Below are 24,507 nucleotides of genomic sequence, written 5' to 3' on the forward strand. Positions count from 1 at the left end.
TTTTCATGGCGTTTTTAACGTTATAATTATTATGTTCAATTCAGGCATGGACACATTTGTCTCACTCAGCACTTCACAAGCAGTTAAAGATTTATTTTTTATTCCGCTAGGTATCGGATATTGGGCCAACAAGATAACGAATGGACTGAAGCTCTCGGCCAGCACTGGGTAATCGCTCTTCAAAAATCAATCCGATATTATTTTTTTAGTAAAACAGATACAGTTAGAGCACGCAACGAAAGTTATTCAACTTAGATACAGCTGCTGCTTCATAATCTCGACGACAGTAAAATTAATATATATTAAGTCTTGAACACGATCGCATATCTCTATTGGCTTTGGTTTCCATCAAGTTTTAAGTAGGTCCCCACTTAACATAACAAAAAACAAAAGAATGCACATTTCGCTGAATAATTAAAAAGAGTCCTCGAGACTCGAGACGTCCTTTTTTGTTTTAACGGCTATAGAATCGGGATGAATTCGTGCCATAGGAGGATAAAGTATAGAAAGCCAGGTCGTTCCGTGGAACTGGATTGAACATTCTCCACCGACCGGTTTGGCCAGCGCGAATCCTGGCCAACATTTATGTGGCGATAGCAAACGCGAGCTTATGGCCGCGCAGGCGGTTATATCAGTGCAAAGGTTTGCGATGGGAAAAACAATCAAAATATCGCAGTCAATCTTCCGAATCAATTTTAATTAAAGACAAGATTAACCCGTTACAATTATGGTTTTATTTCCTTGCAAGTTGAAAAGGCTCCCATATAAAATTCTGAAGATTTTTACATATTTAGAAGATTTTTTTAAGGGGGTAGTAAAATAATGTCCCAATAACGGTGACTTCCACGCTAGACCTCGCCTCCAAGACCGCTTCCCATCCCACAGTCCAATCTTAGCAAAAGAAAATTGCCAATTACTGACATTTACTGTTGTGGTTTCTAATCGGGGCATGCCCTTAATCTTGTAGAAAGTGATGATAATAATGAAAATAGGACGTATAAGCAAACAGTGATTAGAGTAGGCAACGCAAAGGCTATCAGCAGCATCTTAAGTTACGAAATCTACAATGAATATTGTAACGTATATGTGTACATAGTGAAATATCTCAGTGATTTTATTGAAATATAGGTTGCAAATTTGTGGAATATAGTTGCAGTGAGTAAGCTACAGCATAATTAAAGATTTCAACACATAGGAACGGCATTCGCCGTCAACAGTTGACACTGTGGTTTTATGTAATTATCATCGTTCCTGTTCAAGCGTTGCCTCGACCTGGTTTAATCTTTTATCTAGCCTGCCTGCACTTTAAAAATATAAATATGTTTGCATGCATCTTTATCACTATACTCATTCATTATCATCATCTGGCCTGGGTGTTACTGACAGTTGATGCCTTTTGTTTGCCTAATAAGAAATTAGTTTGATGTGAGAACAAGACTGATAGGAATTAGGAATAATGTTTATACTACGAGTAGATGCAGGTGGTAGGACCTTGTGCAAGGTCCGCCTGGATTGCTACCACCATCTTGCTCGCTAATCCTGCCGTGAAGCAGCAGTGCTTGCACTGTTGTGTTTCGGCGTGGAGAGTAAGACAGCCGGTGAAATTACTGGCACTTGAGGTATCCCATCTTAGGCCTCTAGGTTGGCAACGCATCTGCAATACCCCTGGTGTTGCAGATGTTTATGGGCGGTGGTGATCTCTTACCATCAGGAGACCCACTTGCTCGTTTGCCATCCAGTTGAATAAAAAAAAGAAAGAAGAGTACTATCATTATCATCATCATCCCAGCTTATATACGTCCCACAGCTGGGCACAGGCCTCCTCTCAGAATTAGAGGGCTTGGGCCGTAGATCCGCCGAGCCGTAGGCCCAGTGCGGATTGGGAACTTCACACACACCATTAAATTGCTTCGCAGATTTTGTGCAGATACCTCTCGATGTTTTCCTTCACCGCAAAGCACGTGGTAAATTTCAAATGTAATTTCGCACATGAAATGGTGCGGGGTTTGAACCCTCCGATCCTTTGCTTGAGAGGCCATAGGTCAAACCATTAGGCCAGTAATGTTTATTATTAGTGTACTTAGTAATTCTACAACAATAGGCTTCGTTTCATTCAGTGCACTAGGCTAAGCTGCCATCACGTGCGGGAAGCCGGCACGCTGCACTGATCAACTGCTCGTGTTTACCCCCTTTTACGATTTCTTTAATCTCAATGGAGGTTCTATGGCTTGTGCATTAACTACTTAGTACTGTGGCTTACTACAAATCAACGACCTGCTGTTTATACGAGTAATAATAACACTTCACTTGAGGATAGCCAACATTGTGGCAGACCAAGATTTGGATTGGACAGTATTGAGTCAAATACGTTGTGGCGGTTGCTGTAGCAACGAAGTCAAAAACATACGTACAACCAGCAGGGCTACTACGAAACTCGCAAATCGAAGTTCGTATCGCACGTCTCTTTCACTCGCGTATTAAATGACATAAGCGTCAGCGGGACGACAACATACGAAGTTCGAGTTTTGCATTTCGTGGTATAGGGCCAGACGCCGTATCGCCTAACGTTTCTGGCGCTGGCGATCGCAATCAAATGACTGTTGTATGGGAAATCCTTGGGAAATCTGTCACTTGATTGCGATCGCGAGCGCCAGCAACGTTAGACAATACGGCCTCAGAATGTTAATAACGCTCGGGACTTCTTCGGTTTTCGTCGTTTTCCTGAAGATTAGTATTAAAAACAAAACCGATCTTATCGAGTTCCGCACGACATTAGCAAACTAGTTTAACTGTACTATCGAGCCAACTGTGGAACCTTTTCGTAGAAAAGTCATAATGACATCGCATTGCGTGACAAAGGAATTCACTATGAAACTTACTATGAGAACATTCTACGGTGGATCAGGAATCAAATGCTTTGACTGTATTGTAGGTACAGTCAAGTTCAAAAATATGTATCTATTCGAACGACTCAAAAATATGTTACCACGGCCTTTGTTACGTCGGAATAACCGTTGAAGGGTTAGATAAGGTCCATAATGTTTGCGATCGGCTGTACATTGAAGTAAAATCTCAACTAGAACAATAAAGACTGCATAGCCTGAAACATTTATTAAGGAAATTCTGGGGTATATTTTGATAAAATGAAGTTTACCGTGACGAACCCTTTTGTGTGAATTAAGATTTCTTTTGAACTACTTCCAAGCCGTTAATGATTAATAAACCCAACATCAAACGCGTACCCTTCGTGATTGGATTAAGATGAAACACTTTCTTCAGTGATAGGTGAATCTGGTGTGCTATTTTTAAAGAGATCAAAGGGTGGCTAATTGGAACTTTCCGTCTTCATGGTTTAACGTTGTCTTGTAATGGTGTATCACCTTTTCTATTAGTATTTAGTTATTTTCATCATCTTTAAAGTTTAAAATACATTTACCTATCTATTTTATGTATAATGATATAGACAACGCTGGCAGTTTGAATAATTCTAAAATTTCTTGAAACTTAGTATACTTATTCAAATTAATGCTTACATTTTTATAAGTTGGCTTCAAAACCACTTGAGTGAATTTTATTATCTTTATTGACATGCGTACGTGTGTATCAGAAATATTCTATTAGAAAATGTCTTTAGAAATAAAACCAATACCATCTCCATACTTATAATAACATTACAAAATTGAATCGAACAAGATCAAAGGCCACATACACATTCATTAAAACCTTATTGTGAAGATGCAGTGGAGAAAACGTTAACAATTTTCCATCGGCCTTTAGCAATTCACGGTCCACTTCGCTAATCCGTGTCATTAAAGCGTTATGACAAGGTGTTTCATGTTTCAGCTTTCTCGAGTGTCATGTTCAGCATGTCCAACAAATCCGCTTAATTTGACCCAGTGAGCATGCTCATGGCCAATTTATTGACATAACTCTTTGGTCGTTCTGACGTTGGTTATATGATATTGTTTGCTTATCGAGTACTTAGTCATTGTAAATTGATGCTCGCATGTTTGTAATTGAGATGATTTCATTATGTTACTGACCATGTTTATGTCTCTTCTGACAGTCAAATGTATGTTACATTATATACATGTCTGTAATTTTATGCAGTCACAGATGTGGGAAACTGGAAGGGCTTACAAACAAATCCAATTGTATACTCTATGCAATATGATGAACTTATATTTATTACTTTTTCAAAACTTCTGTCGATCTTAGTGCCTTGTCTAGTCTTGATGGTCAGTCTTTACCCAATTACAATGGACCCATCAATTTCTCTAAAAAATATAATGACAGGGAAAGTTAATATTGAAAAAGCATAACGTTTTACGACGTTGCTACCGCAAACAATAGTCTAAGTAGGGCATAATAACAACGGTTTTTACTATAGAATTACGCAACAATCAGTACGGAACAGTTTTTAGAGATTTGTTTTGTTTGTAAAGATCTGTTTGGGTTTCCAGCCGGCTTTGATACATTGATGGTTTCCGTTTCCCGACAGATTGGTTTTGAAACGGATTTGACTAATTTATTTGTCGGATTATAAGGGAAACTTTAATATCCTACATGAAATCAAATGCTGTTCAAAGGGTCATTTTACTACTTCTAGCGATTAAAAATTTGTAAAGTTCACAGTAGTTTTTTGAATTTCAAAGTTATGCAATAGAAATGAATTTAAAATGCTATTAAAACTTTAAAAATGCTCTGGTTATCACAAAATCTTAAAAATATCAAAATTTGATAGACATTACCATTGTTTTTTTATTACGTACCATTTTTTATTTAATTAAATATCAAATTTCCTGCTGTGACGAAACCATTCACAGAACAATAAATTTTTCGTAACTTCCCACGAACACTTAATTTCGCATCATTATCTGCATTCTCACAAAAGTTATCTTTATTATGCAAAGTGACAAAAAACTTCATAGGTCGTTGAACTCGCGATACAACCGGCATTCCTCGTTACGTTTCCTTTGTTCGTTGATAACTGATTCCTTATCTGCGTGGAACGCTGTTACGATTGATAAATGCAGTTCTGCATTTGCTGTTTGTTTTTGCTCGATTACCCAATGTTTCAAGTCTGCACGTAAAGTACTTTTAAATCCAAATAAAGTGTTATTTCTGGTGTACAATAAAGAGTCATTGTATTGTATTGTATTGTATCGCATTTTAACTCTTGTCTGTCTTGGCTGTGTGGGTCCAATTAGCCTGACTAAAAGACATTTCTTTCCAAAAATTAGTTAAGAAAAATTGGGGTTTAAAAGTGGGCCCCTGTAGTATACCCACCCGGTTGATGAGACTGAGACTTAAGCTGAATTCCTTACTTTAAAAGAGGAGACCTATGCCCAAAAGTATAAGGCATACAAAGGTTTTCAAATTACCCTCTTACGCATTATCTTGAGTTACAAAAGCCACAAATTATCCGGCTATTAGTGGATCAAACCACCCGTAACCCCGTTATAGGTCCTAACAGAGCCAAGAATGACTCGGCTAACTGTAGGGTCTGACATGAAACAAGCATACACAATGGACGACAAGATGGAGATGGGCGTCTTGGTGAATACAATTAATCAACCGCGTAAAAGGAATCAAACGCATAATAGTGCAAGCGTGGATGCAAATGATAAAGAAAAGACAGCCTGAAAATAGCGTGAAAAATAAAAACCAAGTTACTATAATTTTCAATTTTGAGTTTGGTTTGGTCTTGGACCTCTTGAGCTAAAAGTTGAAAACTAGGCGTTCAAAGAACTTGAACAGCATTTGAGTAAGACAGCTATGAATGATTTAATGCAGGAAGTGTTCAGCGGAATAGATCGTGCGTGAAAACAATTTCGTCGACAAACAAAGTGTGTTTGTAACGTCAATGACAAAATTAAGCTGTTCATCATACGCCATGATCACGCGACCACATCGGCGTGAACGATCAACACTTGCTTGCGTGAGCGCATTGGATAGTGAAGAGATGGGTAGCATGTTTTTCAATCGATGGTAGATATATTAATATCACCAATTGTGATAGTGGCAGTGCTATAAAAATCCATACAAATCTTAGAAAACGTTTTATGGATGAAATTCGGAGATTAGAATTTGTAGATAGAACATTATAACGACTATTATGAGTTCAAGTTTATCGATATCTTCGGTAGTATTCAGCGATCATCTGGTTTATCGATTCTGGGAAGTCGATAGTCGATTATTTGATGGCATATCGATTGATATCGATAGTTTTGTCACCAATCAATGCTGTCGTTGCGTCACGTATGCATTTGTCGTTCATTCGCCTCACTGCATACTGATTTGATCTATCTCACGTTCGTGCTCTATGAATCTATGATTGATTGGTGCAGTGTTGTTTTGCATATTCACTTTCTCATTGTATTCACTGTCAATTACTACTACGGCGTTAGCATTTAGTTTACAGTTTGATTAGGTTATTTTACCAGTTTCATGAATTATGTCATCTGTGAAATCATACCATTAATACCTTCATACATATATAATATTAAACGAGGGCGACTGTGACAGAAACCTAAGAACATTAAATATGTCGTTATGGATTAAGATAACTGTTTCAATCAACTGTTTGTCTGCCCATCTTTAAAACTAGTAAGTATTTCCTGTGACAACAGCAGACAATGTTGGCCATGAGCTAGCATTTTTAGCTGTTATAATATGTACGTAGACGACGTTGTGCCCCACATCTCCCAACAATATACAAATCAGACCACTTGCGTAACCAGGGCTCGTCCTTTACAGCATATTAGTGTGACATGACAGAGGTCATTGGAAGCTTTAACTAAAACTAAAGATAGTTAGGAATCATTGCTAAATGCATTGTATGCATTGTACAGAAAATTGTAATAATCAGGCTGGCAAGCGCCTTAAGATTATGCGAGATTTGTCATTGCATTTTTTTTTTCAAAATATACCTATTCTACTTCTGTACATTTTATTAGAATTAGATTATAATGACAACTTTTAGATGGAGGTATTTGCCCTTATCTGCAAAAAGCTGCTATATAGCTTTGCCTGCTAGAGTAGAGTAGCCAGAATGGCCGAAGCCAATTGAGCAAGGGCCTTCTATTTGCTCTTATTGATACGCAGATTTTGGTCCCCACGAAACTGAATCTGTACATCGTTTTGAATAGCAAATGTTTCAGAACAAGACAAGACAAATCAAAATTCCTTCTTTTACGTTTTGTGCATCATAGACCGGATAGCAGTTGTCTTTATCATATCAATTTATCTTATTTGAGTCGTTTTTTACAAACTAACCATAAAATTAAATAAGCAGTATCGTTTTCATCTTGACCTAAGTCCGACATATTATCATGCGTATCGTATTCGTATATTTTAAACCTGCTAACCAAAATCGATAAGCGACGTGTTTTGTCGAAGAATTACAAGGCGTCGTATTTACGAATTTTATTACCATTTATTATGAAATCAAATATTTGTAAGGCGTCTATTGGATTCGTTTAAGCCGCTTGACCTACAGTTAAGTCAATATAAACTGAGGTTAATATTAACTGACGACCTTGCGTGGGTGATGAATATAAAAAATACTAGCTAGGTATTTATATGTGATGGTTACACGACCTATGAATGTAGGTAATAAAACGTAATGATTAAATTACGACATCCTATTTTATCGATCTTTTAGATTTGTAGTGATATTTTCACAAGTTTTATCTAACTTTCAATATTTATTTGTTAAGCTCAAAGCAATTTAACTTTCATATTCTTTTGAACGTATAAACTTGAAGTTTCGGTTTGAAGTTTGAATGCAAATGCACAAAACTTCTATTGAAACTTATTCTATTTCGAATTGATACTCTTACCACGTAAGTACTCGTACTTTGATATGGTTACAAACATTATCGTTAACAAGCTACATATTAGAAGAGAAACAACGCCAAACGTCTGTCTATCAGACCTCAAATACTGATGCTTCTAGATTGATTATGAAATATAGCACTAGAATACAAACGAATCATCAAGATCTAACTCTTGGCAAACAGTACTTTATTAGCTTTAACAGTAGCATCAGTTGATTGTCTCAAGTAGGTCCTATATTTTAGAGTGTGGTAATGTATGTAATGTACTCAGGCTTGTACAAAGACTTGTGGGCGTAAGTCCTATGGTCGAATTGGGCGCGCCAAAGGCCGTATGTTAATGCGTTCATGCAATGAAGATTGGCATGAACACATTGAAATTATGTTATGATTATGTCACAGGATAAGACGTGATTGATTATAGTTTAACTAAACTTAGATGTTAACTGCCGCGGTGGCCTAGTGGTTTGAGCTATCGCCTCTCAAGCAGAGGTTCGTGGGTTCAAACCCCGGCCCGCACCTCTGAGTTTTTCGGAATTCATGTGCGAAATTACATTTGAAATTTATCACGAGCTTAAGGTGAAGGAAAACATCGTGAGGAGGTTTCCTGTGAAGTAATTCAATGGTATGTGTGAAGTTCCCAATCCGCACTGGGCCCGCGTGGGAACTACGTCCCAAGCCCTCTCATTCTGGTAAATAGGCTGGGATGAACTGAAATGTTTAGGACTCCGACGATAAGAAAGGCCATCATTTTAATCAATATTTTTAATACAATAATGAATAATTTATGAAAGTCTTAAATAGGTTTTAATTTGGATTTAAAAAAATTGTACATTTATGTAATGTAATCTACAGCACAATATTGATAAATATTGTTTCTTACTCACTGTTTTTGACATTTATTACTATGAGCGAGTCTTCAAAAACCTTCTATTGTAAATAGTACCGACTCGTAAGTATCTACTTAGTACTCACTACGTGCAGTGGCTAAGTGGACCGAGCCCATACAAATAGATAAAAGTGACACTTTTGCTTCAATGACTAGTTTTAATTACTCAATCTCAACCATACAATATATCAAAGATATGCAAATACAGCTGGCATTTAAAAAATTACCTAAGTACATTTGCTGCTAATCGGCTTGGCTTATGAACTGAAACTCGTTATATTAAAAGTGGATTTGTGGGTCTTAATTTGGATTACAAATTGCAAAACGCGGAGTACCTAGTCCTTATTATTTCAATTTTTCAATAATTATTTGCGGAATTGCAATTTGTATCAATGACCAATTTTTTCACATTTGTAGTTAATTGGTAGGTATTACATTGCATACATACATATATACATTGGTAATTGAGGTTATTAATTCCATAAGAATACGTACTTACTGTTTAACATTAATTAATTTGTAAATAATGTAGCTCTTAAACGGGTGGACCGAATTTGAATGCGTTTTTTTTTAAATTTGAAATCAGGTTTTCTAGCGATGGTTCTTAGATATGTTTCACCAGAATAGACGACTGGACGACTTAGACGACCGGATGGCCAAGTGGTTGGAGAACCTGACTACGAAGCTTGAGGTCCCGGGTGCGATTCCCGGCCGGGGCAGATATTTGTGTAAATAACACGAATGTTTGCTCTCGGGTCTTGGATGTTTAATTATCTATTTATGTATTATTATCTATAAGTATAAGTATGTTTATCCGTTGCCTATTAGTATCCATTGTGACAAGCTTTGCTTAGTTTGGGACTAGGTCAATTGGACTGGTGTCAAGTGTCCCATGATATTTAATTTATTTTTATTTATTTATTTATAGAATCAGTTTAGCCGTTATTGAGATATTGAACTTTGAAGTGACAAAGTCGGGGGTTTGCCAACTTTTTTCTTAAGTAAAATTTCTAATTACTAAGTATAAGTACATACATATAGTTGTATCACTTTAATAAAATATATTTTCATTTTTTTTCAGGTAAGTAACCACATTCAGCGAGGATTTACGTATTTTCGTAGTGACGTAAGTCTTTAAGGTACTTATTCACTATAGATTAGACTTCACAATCCAGGTTTTAATCCAATCTGATTTGAATCGTGTGAATAACAATTCGATAGTAATTTTGTTTACGATTACAAAACATCTTCCAGATTGGCCAGAATGGCCAGTCACACTAACAAGTAAAAAATTCTTTCGCCGCTCAGACAAACAAACAGGTATCTTAAAACACCTTTCGATTTATGTTCGAAACATTTCAATGGCTGTCAAACGTCTTCGTTCGATGAAGAGGTGTTTTTTCGTTCAACCTCTGCTTCAAAATAAACTCAATTTGATTTCTCCCGCATCATCCAATTAAACGTGATATAAGGACGGTGTAGTTTAATTAAACGGACAAAAATAAAGTGAAGAATCTCAAGTCATTAATCAGGTGTTAAGCGTTCATTGTAATCCGATGGTAAAGCTTTCTTATAAATTAATAATTATTAGCAAGATAAAATATACTTATAGGGATTATTTACGTAAACCTTAAAAACACTGGCTGCTAGTCTTGGTTGTTTTTTATCTCTATAGTTATTTTGAATTGTTTACGTTATGCATTACAAGGGCTATAAATGTTTCAAATGTTGTGGTTCATGTTGGTAGTGATCGATAAAATTATATTCAAAAACTCAAATTCCATAAACTGCCCCTGACATTAACTGTTTACACACCTTTTCATAAAGATATGGGATACGCCTCTAATTTTTCAACTTTTTATGAAGGAAGTGGGCAATAAGGTTACTCTACCTGACGCCCGGCTCTATGGTATGGCACCTGCTTTCTACAAAAAATATACAAACACTGGTCTATTTTTGGGACCGTACACACACAAGTGAACTGAGGCGGTTGGGGTGTTACGTGAAATATTACTTTAAATGTCACGTTTTTGTAACCGTTAAAATTCTATCTCAACTTTTTTTTATTTGGAATAGTTCCGCATTCGGTATCCAATTAGAAATAGTCAAATTCATTACTACAAATAATCCTAAATCTTCGAAAGCGGCATTCAAATGTTAGTAAATGCCAACTTCAAGAGATTATGGCATTTCTATTCGCGGCGGCCCCATTCACACTGGCCGGTTAGTGACATCGCCCGGCGAAATTAAAAACAAAAACATAAGCGCGGGACTGATATAAAATTCTAAATTTAAATCTCCCCCGGCTTCGGTCTTTATGTCATTGCTTTACCATTTCTATTATGCCAGTGTGCTATTTGGCAGATTGCATGAACTACATTTTAAGAATACAAGATTTAATTTTGTTGACTTTGGTCGTGTTCACAGTCTCTACTGAAGAGGACGATAGTTAAAACGGTTTTGGAGCAATCTAACTGCGTAATGGGAATAATACTCCGATCTTGATAATAGATCGTGTAATTAAGATAATCCCAGCCGGGGTCGGCGTTATTGACCGTTAGCCATTCATGTAAGCTAAAGAACGAGATTGAGGAACGCTTCGGTAACTTTTGTATTGGATGGACAATAAAACGTTTGAAAAAGATTTAATTGGCTTCACACTTTGTTCTGTCGGTAATTGCTCAACACTACCTTTTCTGGGCTAGTGTACTGGCCACAACAAACACTGTTTGTTTTTTTTTTAAACTAAAATGTGCTTGTAAGTGACAAGAGGGCCTAATGCGTAAAGTTTCTGGCACTCGTGATCGCAATCAAATGACAGTTTTTGTATGCGAAATCTGTCATTTGATTGCGATCGCAAGCGTCAGAAACGTTAAGCAATACGGCCTCAGTACGTGTAGCAGTGACTTCACAAAGTTGCAATCAGTATGTTTTGCCTTTATAAGGTTTTGTGCCAATATGGCGCCGATATGTCGGGGTTAGTGGGGTAAACCGCAGTGACGCGCCCGATCGATGTCAGCGTACTTGCGTTGTTTCAAGTACATCCAAAGTTCATCTATATTTAATAAAAGATGAGCTATAAAGTTACTGGGACTTTAAGGGGCTGTTTCACCATCCATTGATTAGTGTTAACTGGCGGTTAGGTGTGATACCGTCTCTATTTGTTTTGTTCGATTAGGCGGAGACGGCATCACATTTAACCGTCGGTTAACGCTTTTCAATGGATGGTGAAACAGCCCCTTAAATTTCCTATTAGCCATTTCATTGAACAATAGATTAAATAAAACACACACGAGTAAATAACGGCTGGAATATTCGACGACGAGTCCTGTCAATCTGTTTGTTAATATTTTCTGAGATTACTCGTACACTGCGATAAGTTATCTTGAGCGGTAAATAAATTGCTTATCTGCCAGGTCATTTCATTAAACCTACTTGGAATGCTTACAGCTTGCATTTACCATCTAATACAATGTAAGTATACCTACGACTACGACAACATGTACAGTTCATCCAGCAGTAAATAACTGTTCAACATTATAATTATTCTCTAACCTGCATCATGATAATCAAGTGCAGTGAAATTCTTGAACTACTTATCTTTGTGAACTTAACCTCGTTACTTTATCTCATGACACGTACACGGTTAAGTTGTTTTTGCAACGAAAAATAAATCTCACGGAAAGTTTACAGTCAAAATTATTTTCATCAAAAATTTAAGAATCGTATGAAAATGTTTAAGCAGAAAGACAAAATCGTGTTATAGAAAAACTGAAGCAGTAGGTACACATAAGGTAGGTACACCAATATCTGACACAAAAAGCGTGCATAAATATCTGATACGACTCTATTTCTAGGGCCGGAAGGACGTGTCTGATATTTTTGCACGCTCCGCTGTGGCAGATATTAATGCTGGTGACTGTACAAATGTTCCTAACTGATTCTTTAAGTTTTTTTAGGACGTTTTGGCACCCAAATACGCATTTTATAAATTATCCCATACTCTTCCCAGGGTCTCAAACTATTTCTATATCAAATTTCATCTAAATTGGTTCAGTTGTTTAAGCGTGAAGAGGCATAATTTAGCAGACAGACAAATAGAGGCAGGTTCGCATTTATAATATTAAGATAAGGTTTCTCCCTAAAAACCTATAATTTAAATTTATCGAAACAATTATTCGATCAAAGAGCACGTTAACATCCGCTCAGTATATTTGAGGAGACTTTTGCATGCTAGTTATATGTCATTAACACACGGTGTTAATTAATGACTGCACAAAAAGTGATACCTTTTCAGTTAAACAACATAATAATTATGGATGTCTTCGTGTAAAATGAGAAGGCCAGTTCTAAGGAAAGCGAGCTACCTAGAATTGTCCTTAGCGACGGCGGTTATTTATATTAAATACCCCCGATACCTACTCCACGTGTAGAGTCTGGTAATATTATTAATTATAGCAATAATATTTAGATTTACCTACCTGTGTTCATAAAATACAGCAGCGTTTTTAATAATAATAAAACGAACGAACAAAATAAGTATAATTAAAAAAACTAAAACACACTTTCATGATAACTGACTATAAGTACTCCATCATCAAACTATGGAAACCAACTTTAGCCAAAATAAATACACTCTAAAAGACTATTCTAACAAGCCCAAACACGGCTAGGTAACGTAGGTCTGTCTCGGAGTTTCAGTGCTTAGCTTCAGTTTCCATAATCAAATCAGCTCGATGACCATAACTAATAATAATTGCCAAGTTTTATGTCAATACAATCATAAAAAGTGGGCGAAAATCAAGTTCAACGACTTCGTTACGAAAGTATATAAATTGTAGGTAGGTACATGCATATTAGGTAAGAACATAGTTACTGTTGCACAGTGACAGTTTTTACGATCAAACTCCAGCAGGCGCGGCTCACTCCGCGGTTCTATTATCCGCTACAAGTAGATGTCTGGGGCCCCCTAGAGTGTGCTATTCCATTACACGTGCTGGGTGCGAGTGAATACGAGTTATGCGATGGACAGAGAGGCACGATTCTTATGTCTAAACGTCACTTGTACGGCAGTGAGGCTTCTGTACTTTACTTATTCTGTGGCTCCAGTTAGGGTTCCGTAGCCAGATAGCTAAGACACTCACTTCTTACACAAATCAAATCGGTCCAGCTTCTCGAGTAATCGGGAACACGTAAAAATTACGACGAACAAAAATTTTAACAAAAAATGGAACCGACTTTAAAAATCTTGAAAATAATTTTCTACTAGTTTGAAGTCGGTGCCTCAGCACGAACCAGCATTAGTGGAACTATAATCGTCTACCTCATCTACAAACTATATTATGATATTGGGCTTCAATTACTCCTGCAAACTTGGTGTCAATGTAACTACCTCGGAAGTATGTCCTTTAGAACAAAAAAAGAATTCTGAAATTCGGTCCACAATTGGTGGTTATCGAATAACAAAAAAAAATAAAGAATTGAGAACCTGCTCCTTTTTTGAAGTCGGTTGAAAAGTTTACAAGCAAAAGAGTGTATGGTATCTCCATCTGTTTTTTCTTTTTTTATTCTCCTTTTATATTGTACTTTCTTCGTCATACCTTCATATCAAATCCATGCTATTTCAAAAAATATAAAATAAATCTCCTTGGAATAGGAATTTCAGCAACGCAAAGAACAAGAAAACTTTTGCTTACCACACATCACCTTTTAAGGACAGTGGAGGTCACGCTAGCTCATTTGGTTACAACCCACTCGAGACTTGTTCGATAGCTTGAGATAGCCGTTGAGGTAAACAGAACACGTAAGCACCTATTCAACTAGGAATACAAAGAAAAATGCATGTTGATATATAAAGATACGAGTATACCCATGTTTGAGTATGCCTGGAACTGTTGGAAAGGTTAGCTATTAAAACAAGATAGGTATACATAAATAATGCAAAGTTTATGTTTATTCTCTTGTCATGTTATATATTTTAGTAGACTGTCCTTTTATGGTAACTAGATATTATGGTCGAGATCTTATACTTTTGAGTAAAAATTTATCAAAAATATGTAAAAGGGCCAATCAAGTTTTTTACCCACACTAATCTGTCCGCGATATTTTTCAAACAATTGCAGATTTTTGTAAGAAAAATCTTTTTCTGTAATTTAATACATGGTGTACATGAATACATGCCATCCTACGTAAGTCTAACCTACCGTGAAATATTTTGTTGGAAGTACGATTTTTTGGTAACGCCAGAGACAATTTTGGTATCGCAGGAGACGCCCAAAGTGTGGGTAAAATAGTTGATTGGCCCAAAAACGACTCTATTGTTAACGGCGTAAAAATATAAGAACTCTTCTGTACCAGAATGTTTGTCACAAAAGTGGTCACAAAGATATAACCTCCTGCCTACCAAAGGCACTTTATTGGAATATATTTTTGAAACTTTCAAATTATATTGCTTAGAGCTTAAGATGTTCAGGAAAAATAGAGGAAAAAATCTCCGGATTTTCCTACTAGTTTTTCACTATGTACTTTACAAAGGCCATCAGTGTCCAATTATAATAATTTCTTTTCTTATGTCCTTCCCGAAGGAAGGATGTAGGCACGAGGATAAGTAAACAAAATATGGTAAGTAATAAAAATGACATTCGTTCTTTTCATAACACATAAATCTTACCCTGAGTAAGATTTGTAATCTGTAGCATTCTAGGCGCTTTGGTGTTGTACTGCAGGGCTACGAGTACGAAACTCGAAACTCGAAGTTCGAATCCGTCGTCCCTCTCGCTCTCGTATTAAATAGTATAGGTATGTAAGTGTCAGAGGGACCGCACGGTACGAACTTCGAGTTTCGAGTTTCGCAGTAGCCCTGCTGTAAGCCTAAAATGTAAACTGTTATAAATAAATCGGACATGTAACCTGATGAAAGGCAAGATGCATAGGTACTACATGCAAGCCTGCATGAAGATAATTCTTCTTCTTTTTCTTGGTGAAGTAATTTAGATCTTGTTACTTTGTTTATTATGCAGAATAAGCTTTCTGTTTCTTTCTTCTATTTTCCTTAATTATTTATCAAACAATACAAAAAAAACAAAAATTCGATACTTTGAACATGAAATTACTGTGAGACTCACTCATACTCGAATTTAATGAAAAACCTGACAAGTTGATGCTTTTGTTATTTACTACAATTTTTTGCGACAGTAAATCGGATCACATTAATTGCATTTCATTGAGGCAATAATCAATGATCAGAACGAATTGCGTTAAGTACTTATTCAAATGAAAGGTTCATTTGTTTTCATTTCTCAAATATCATCTAAACAATAATTGCACGACTACTAAACTTGACCCACTAAACCCCAACTAACTACATCAATTTCGACGACATTAGGGTATCTACTGACCACGTTCAATCAATATTCATAAACGTAACGAATTCTTAAAACCTCGATAAGATGACTTGTGAAAAATTCAATTGTAGCAAACTACCCATAATTGAAGGCAATTTTTAATAGTCAATTTATGCTAGATTTCACGAATGTAGTTCCACTCTACCTACATGAACATTGATTACGTATTTTATCGCTCGAGTAAAGAGCAATACTCGTATTCATGGTTTTATGAAAACTTGTGTTGGTGTACCTATCACTAACCTATTTCAGTCATGTTATGTGTGAAGTTAGTTAACTATAGTGATAGAAACTTATATACCTACATCTGGAATGTGTCGTTTCATACAAACTATATCCGAAGTATATTTTAAAACATATGAATATCTTATAATCTGACAATGCTATGTAACGAGTTCTATCTGTCTCTGTGTATGCTTACATTAAAAATACTGAATCTTTTTTCACACTTTAACTTGGAAGCCGAATAAAAGCTTGCTAAACATCGGACTGCTTGATTCCAAAATCAAATAAGTAACGGTCCCGCTCCGTATCAAGCGAAGAATCGGTTTGGGCCACTGGCACAAATCCACATTTGGATTATCTACACTCTACATATTCTTTGATTGACGCAACTACGCAAGCCGAATCTGGCCAGTAACATTTCAAATTAAGTTCTGTCAAAAAATATGTAACTTAATGATGATTAAGTAGTTTATCAGAAAAAACGTAGTCACCTTCTAGAACCTGCCTGAATGGCTAAAACTGTATATTTTTTTACGCAATTGCTAGCAGAGCAATACTACATTGAATTCTGATATTTTCGTCATTTAAAAAAATAGCAATGATAGGTAGTATGAGCGTACAGTCAAGTATAAAATATCAGTCAAAAATATACATAATTCTTTAAATTTCCAAAGCTCACTCACATTTGCGGTTTGCACATGCCTGTAACCGGTTTCAAATCTCGATAAGGGCCGCATGCAACCTTAATTGCCTGCCAAAAAACCTGCCTGGCAGCTTTCTTCGATGCGCTACACGCCATTTTGGAAATACGTATGTATTTTATTCTTTCGTTGAGTATCTTTATGTATTTTATTCTTTCGTATTTTTATTGTTTTACGTTTTAATTGACGATTAAATTCAATACCAATTCCATCACATAGATTTTGTGCGCCTATTGCTTACATTGTAATTTTTTCTCTATGTATCCTGTTTTCTGTATCGCTTACTATTTCTGGTGTATAATAAAGAGTCATTGTATTGTATTGTATTGTAGTGTTTCCACCAATAATGTGCGAATATGTGTTGCGAGGAATATGTTTTTCATTAACAATAGAAACGCTTTTGTTACCCATCCTCGCTCCGCTCAGCTGTTTCCACCAGAGACATGCTGTGCGAGGATGTGTAAATGAAGGGTTTCTATTGGTGCTTTAGTCATATAAATATAATGTAAGTAGATCTGTGCTGTGTCATTTAGACCCCAAATTTCAAAAAAGAAACAGCCATTCTTTGCCACAAAAACAAAGTGGACAGTCTATAGGTAGGTAGGTAAAGATTGCATCCACATGACATAAACGGAGTGGGAGTTGTCAACCAACAAGTTCGCATCTTCGAGCTTCGCTATCATGCCATATGGCCCGTGACGCAACAAACCAATCTGCTGTTATTCTAATTGACATTTCGGCACAACATGACACTACCATAATAAGGTTTACCAACACTACCATACAAAAGTTACTGTAGCATTCAAAATGACTGAGTATTTGACTTTGCACCTAAAGTATCTTTGTCAGTAAGTCGCTTTTAAGCTTTCTATGAGATTAACATCATACTGAAGAGAACTTTGAAACTAAGTTTTTTTTTAATTCTTACATTTGAGAAAAATACTTAGACAGGCTCACAGCTGTATGGCCCGGCCTCTACCACTTGACTTGACGTTAATCTTGGTCTCATTGTAAAACGCCCTTATTTTTTATGTACCTAAGTCTTGAGAAGCTGTAGCGTCTGGCAATAACGACTTATTTAAAAATAGAACGTTATTTTTTTGCAAATTTACTCCCAAAGTTTGCATAGGCGGTCGTTTAAAAAGCATCGAGCCTGAAAAAGACTCGAGACAGTTAACACATATAACACGTTAATAAAAATGTAAGCCAAGTCAGTAATCTCTCCGACAAGTTCTGTCCTAAAGTACGCCCAGAACGAGATCACTCGACAAGTAAAAGTGACTTGCACAATAGCCCGAGTAGGTTACATGACGACCACGACGAGAAAACTAACAAGGCACGAAAGGTCAGCTGCTGATTAAAGGTTATTTGATGCCAGTGCCTTTATTATATAGAGAAAATCACGTAATTAAATGAAGAAAAAGGCTGAAAACGATGAGGGTACTAAGTTGAAAGGATAATGAAATAGTGTTTTACGTAGACGCCCGAGTATGATGCCTTATTGTTTGTTATTGTGTACTTGGAATCACATCGTTTACACCACTTCTTTCTGTCATGTGCTATAAGTCGAAGGTGAATGCGATCAAACTTCAGCACGTTAGACAATGCCTCTGGTCATTGTCCAGTCTACTGTCCCAGTAGTTGCCACCTTTACAAGTAACGAGTACCTAATAGTCGATCAAAATTTAATACCTATAGAATTTTTTGCCGCACATTTGTACGGATCCCTATCCTGCACATGGCCCGATACGCACTTGACTTAGTTTTAGGTATACGCATATACTGAAGCCGACAAACGAGAATGCAGTTCTCCTGATGTTTTGTTAAATGTACATCAAAATACACTTTAACCGGTACACTTTAAAGCCATTGTTCTAAACAGAAAATATCTCGGAACGCACCTGGGAATAGGAATTCTAATGCAAATAGACACAGCTATTATGTAACACTTCAAGCTATTCAAAAAAGATGGAATTCTAGTTGGCGAGTTTTGAAATTGAGTATTTTTAAACGCGAGGATAAGTATTTAAATCTGAAACAAACGCTACTAATTAGTATACGAGCACTGTTAAAAGCAAAGCCAGTGATAAACAATGACAAGTTGCATTGGAAACTGTCATGCATATGCATGAAGATGCAATCTTTGTACCTCACCAATATAAAGCGGCACATTCCTCAATTGAGGGCCGCGACATCTCGAATTAGCGACAATTTGAGTCTCCGGCTGACTCACGCACTCGACGCTCGATAAGGTGTTTTAGAACACGTATAACGCTTTTTTACGACTACCACACAGCCCCAAATTCATCAATTAAATAATTATAGACGCATTGACCGACCGATCAAATTGTTACATAGTTATTGTAATCCTAATTTTATTGATTTCAATGGGTGGGCCTTTTAAATTGAAATTAACGAGGAAGAAACTTCAACGTACTTATATTTTATGACTGCCTTAAAGCTGGAAGAGATAGTGTACGAAGGTCAAGTTTTCGTTGCATGTGAAAGTATTTCAAACGGCTTTCCTATGATAGTTAGTTGTATAACGGAGTTTATGGAGAGCGTTTGGAACTGTATGAATTTAAATCAATATCTCCAAGAACAATATATCTCATTGACTACCTACGTGATAGATGCCGGTGTTAAATTTATGAGCTGCTCTGGCTGCTCTTCTGACAAAACACAATCGTAATAAACTAGAAGCGTACCTACATAACTACCTATGTAGTGTTTTTTGTCACATTTGCGTGTGGTTTTAGCTAGCAGTAGCACACATGACGGTGGAATCATTCTGCACTTCCACTATACGTAGACGTAGATATATAGTTAAGTACATGTTTAGTATCAGTTTTGTAACTAAGGGACCCCATACATCCCTGTATTATTATTGTTCTTTTCGTGTTTTTTTTTTAATTTTATACTGTAGTTTGAAGTATTTTATTTGTAATTATTTTATTTTGAAAAATTGATTTTCTGCCAAGTCTCTTGCGGCGCATTCTTCTTGGCAATGATGGTCTTTCCGAAAGCGCTGGTAGTTTAAAAAATTTACGTGTAAAAGTGCTCATTGCGGCCTATTTACTGTTTTTTTTTATATTGGGAATCAACCGAAGACAATATCCCGCTGGATAAATATGTTTAATATTTTATGCAAGAGTCAAGCTAAATGTCAACTCTCTGAAAATCAATGTCTAGAAGTTCTAGAACTTAATGGGTTTAATCAATATCGTGGCCATAAGAGGAACCTCTACTTTTGAACTTAGTAATTCATGGATGGTCCATCGCTTTTGCTCTATCTTACTATTTAGATGAATGGTGCTAATTTTAGCAACTTAGAAACCGTGACGAATTTCTCACTCATGAACGAAAAATATGCCTCACATCGTTGTAAAACCAAACAACTAACTATTCCTGTAAAGAGCCCCATAAAACAGCGTACCGCGCACGCGCAGCTAAAAGACTCTGAAACGGGAGCGCGCGTCATCGACCTTGCGGCGGATTGGACGACGGACGCAATTGAATCTTCCCAGCTTAATGTGGGATTACTCACGAAAGGAAGGTCATTGCGATAACATAACAGTCCTTTATCTTGTTGGACATGACAACCCTGTCTATGTGAGTCTACCTAGAATCCCTGCTATCATTGCATTCCGATCATGTCTTTTCAACTTCCGACTCAAAATGGATGTGGTTCATAAACGGATATATGCCAATACGATGCGTTTTTTTAAATCATCTTTCAACTTTTCTTAATTAGAAATCGCTCAACACACATCACGAAGTTACATTTAAGGATTTTATCCTAGCCCCAACCATATTTCTTGGTCGTTTTGTTGTGCTCTCAACTCAGTAGCAACTGAAAAAACATTTTGTTTTGAATAGTGGTCATACAGTTGGTGAATATATCAGCACATTAGCTTGGTTATTCTCATTGAAACTGGGCACTTGGGGAGTCCCTAAATAGCAGTAGAACACCTTGGCCTACCTGCTTGTTTAGTTAAACGCATGTGGGTTATGAGCAACGTTACGATTATTCAAAACACGCACAAAAAACTTTACTTTCTTTTCTCAATACTTTCATATGTGCCTTTAATAATTTTATTTATCTTATTTATTTCGTCTCTTTCGTGAAAAAGGATGAAACGTCACCACAAACTTTGTTAAAAATATGAAGATTTGTATCTTCGAGAACCAAAATAGAACACAGGATAAAACCGGTTGGCTAAGATTTTTAAACAGAAATAAATCCTTCTCCCGTTGAACGCAAGAAATTCCTGACTTGATAAATTGGGTCAACTCTAGATAATCTTCACGTTGGTTGGACTTAATAAAAATAAAATGTGACTTTCAAACCGATATAATGGACGTTAGCGGCACATTTATTACGTGATTAAATCTCGGGACTTCATAGACGAACGCTGAGCTGTTGATAAAGTGTCTTAGGAGTTATGGGCGCTTTTCAGTCAGTTATTGTATTCGAATTCGTTTGTAATGTTGGCAATAGCTTATGTTTGACACTGATATATGAAAGGAAACTGGTTTCCCGCTTTCGAGCCTTTAATTATTTGTCTTGAACAAAAGGCAGTAGTAAATTTATGCCCAGAAATAGCGACATCTCTAAATGCAACACAACTCTCTTAAGAATGTTTTTCTTCAACTGGATTCTAATAGGGTATGTTTTGTTTCATCTAAATCTTAATTTTGTTTATTTTTGTTTTCAGAATGTGGTGGACGATCACAGGCAACTTCGGTAACATCTTGCCGATAGACTGGACCAAGTCGTTCTCGAGGAAGATGCATATTCCCACATTAAATTTAAGTGACAAAAAGGTAACTGCTAAGTACTCATTATTAAACATCTGTTACATTTTATATGTTATACTACTCAATTATGCTTGCTGTTTTTGCTATTTGTCTCTGGTGGCGAGATGATTCATTCTTAATTGGCCACATACTGCGCAAATGGCCTGTTTCGTCACGGCTTCATTTATCCTGCGTGAACCATATATGAATCTGAATAAACGTCCAAGTTATCGCCTCAGGCCCTCTCATCGTAACACTCGAGGTACCTAACTAGGCAATATAGAATCCTACCGCGTGTCTCTTTCTTATACTGTTAGCATGAATGAGACAACAAGATTGTATGATTTTACTGGGTCTGGCCGCACAAAAGACGTGCGGCTTTTTTGAACCCTTTTGTTTTGTTCTTTTTGTAATGTAACATTATACGGCGTCTGCTCGTATGCAATGTTAAATGCGCGGTGTCCGGTGTTTCTCATTGTTCGGTGGGAAAATGAAATATGAAGTAAATTTGTCACACGAGATTTAAAAAGGAAAGAATCAAGAGTCTACATACTACCGTAAAAAATCTCATGTTAGGGTACACAACAGAGTGCTGATCATTGCCCCAGTAGTTTCATCTTTAATTTTATGTCAACTGCAATAGACGTGACAGTAGGGTGTTGTCTTATTAGACATTGCAAACACAGGACATTCTCTTCTTCTTCTTCAACCTTGATCTACCCAATGCTGAGTAAAGGTCTCTTCCATTTTACTATCCCGTCCTTCCCAGCCGCTCGCACCAAATCGTCCGTCCATCTTGCTGGCTGCCTCCCCACATTCCTGAACCCCTTTCGTGTTCTCCACTCCAACAAGACAGAACATTAACTTATCTTGATTTCAGTATCATCTAACGAGATTGCTTAGGCCGTAGTCCCACGCGGGTCCGCACAACCATTGAATTTCTTCGCATGTGTGTACGGGTTTCATCACGATGTTTTTCTTAACTGTAAAAGTCATGGTAAATTTGAAACGTAATTTCACCCATACTCAAATTCCAGAAAACCTGGGCTCGAATCTACGGGTGACACTATTTATCGGACGTACAATACCGACATGGAAATAACCGACATGATATTTTGTGTACACGCCCATAGAAACTCTTGTCAGTTTGACACCAACTTGTATGGGTGTGTACACGAAATATCGGGTCGGTATTTCCATGACGGTATTATCTGTGCCGGTAAATAGTGTCACCCGAAACTACGACCCATTGCTTAAGAGGCCATGGGCAACCACTAGGCAACCACATAGGTTCAGTATACCTAAAGGTTTGCATTAGTGATTGCCTATGTTAACCACCTGCTAAAATTTATTCCTTACTTCTCCATCTATTCCATTATAAAGCTTGCCTGCAAGAGATCGCTCTGAAGCGATAAGGCCGCCTATTGCTAAGTCTCTGTGTAATATACCTGTGTTTTCTGTACTGCTTGCTACTCGTATGTGTTGGTGTACAATAAAGAGTTATTGTATTGTATGTTTATAGGGTTCAATGACGCCGGATGACGAGATTCACAGTTCAGAAGACGAGGCAGTAGCTTCGGACCTTGATATGCACGCGCTCATTTTGGGAGGACTACACCAGGATCACGAGTGCCCTGTGAAGACTGCTGACGAGGTAAACATCAAAAATAATGGCCCCTTTTCCAAAGCCGTTTTACTTTTAGAGTTTAGATGTATGCCTGTGTAAAATACGTCCCATGATCTGTTTGATATAGGCGAAAAACTTAAGTAAATGACCTTCTGACTCTCAAATGTCAAAATGAAATATATAACGCGCTGTATCAGGATAGGCTGTATCGCGATGGGTACTGGAGCTAATTCATCCCAGCCTATATACGTCCCACTGCTGGGCACAGGCCTCCTCTCAGAATGAGAGGGCTTGGGCCGTAGTTCCCATGCAGGCCCAGTGCGGATTAGAAACTTCACACACACGATTGAAAAGCTTTGCAGGTTTCCTCGCGATCTTTTCCCTCACCGTAAAACTCGTGGTAAATTTCAAATGTAATTTCACACATGACTTTCGAAAAACTCAGAGGTGCGAGCCGGGGGTTTGAACCCACGATCCTATGTTTGATACCACTCGGCCACCAACCACCATGGCTTCTAGTCCACTCGAGCTAATTAAGAGAGCACCATAAATACGAACTTTTCGATAAAATACAATGGAAAACAATTACTTATTCACTACATTTACATCTTGCACTACATACAATTGTCATTTACTTGAGTTTCTCACCTATAGATAGATTTTAAGTGAAGTTTTTGTTTTGTTTTGTTTTTGATTTGATATGTTAAAGATAATGCAATATAAGCCCTTTAAAATAAGACTTTTGTATTATTATTACTAACAAACTATGGATCCTGGTCTGCAATAAATCATTTTTAATTTTCGAAGTATTGGCATGCCTCCCACTAGGTGGACTGACGACATCGTGAGAGTTTGGGCAACCGGTTGATGCAAGTGGCGAGTTGTCGTTCATTGTGACGTTCTAAGGGGGAGGCCTTTATTCAGCAGTGGACGTCTTTCCGGCTGATGATGATGATGATGATGAGAAGATAGATTTTAAGGCGCGTGAGCGTGACGGGGGGACTCGAGCGCGGACGGTGACTGT

At 37.1% G+C, this 24,507-nt stretch overlaps 1 protein-coding gene across 2 annotated transcripts in view; it reads left to right on the forward strand.

Moving 5' to 3' along the window:
- Window positions 1-24,507, forward strand: part of Unc-76 (fasciculation and elongation protein Unc-76) — a 47,704-nt gene that overhangs the window by 17,449 nt on the left and 5,748 nt on the right. For both annotated transcript variants that reach the window (XM_074090241.1, XM_074090242.1), the window contains exons 2-3: window positions 21,775-21,883; window positions 23,379-23,510. In XM_074090241.1, the coding sequence (XP_073946342.1) occupies window positions 21,775-21,883; window positions 23,379-23,510 (241 nt within the window). The remainder of the gene's footprint in view (window positions 1-21,774; window positions 21,884-23,378; window positions 23,511-24,507) is intronic.

This window comes from Choristoneura fumiferana, chromosome 7 (genome assembly GCF_025370935.1).
Source record: "Choristoneura fumiferana chromosome 7, NRCan_CFum_1, whole genome shotgun sequence".
Lineage (NCBI taxonomy): Eukaryota > Metazoa > Arthropoda > Insecta > Lepidoptera > Tortricidae > Choristoneura > Choristoneura fumiferana.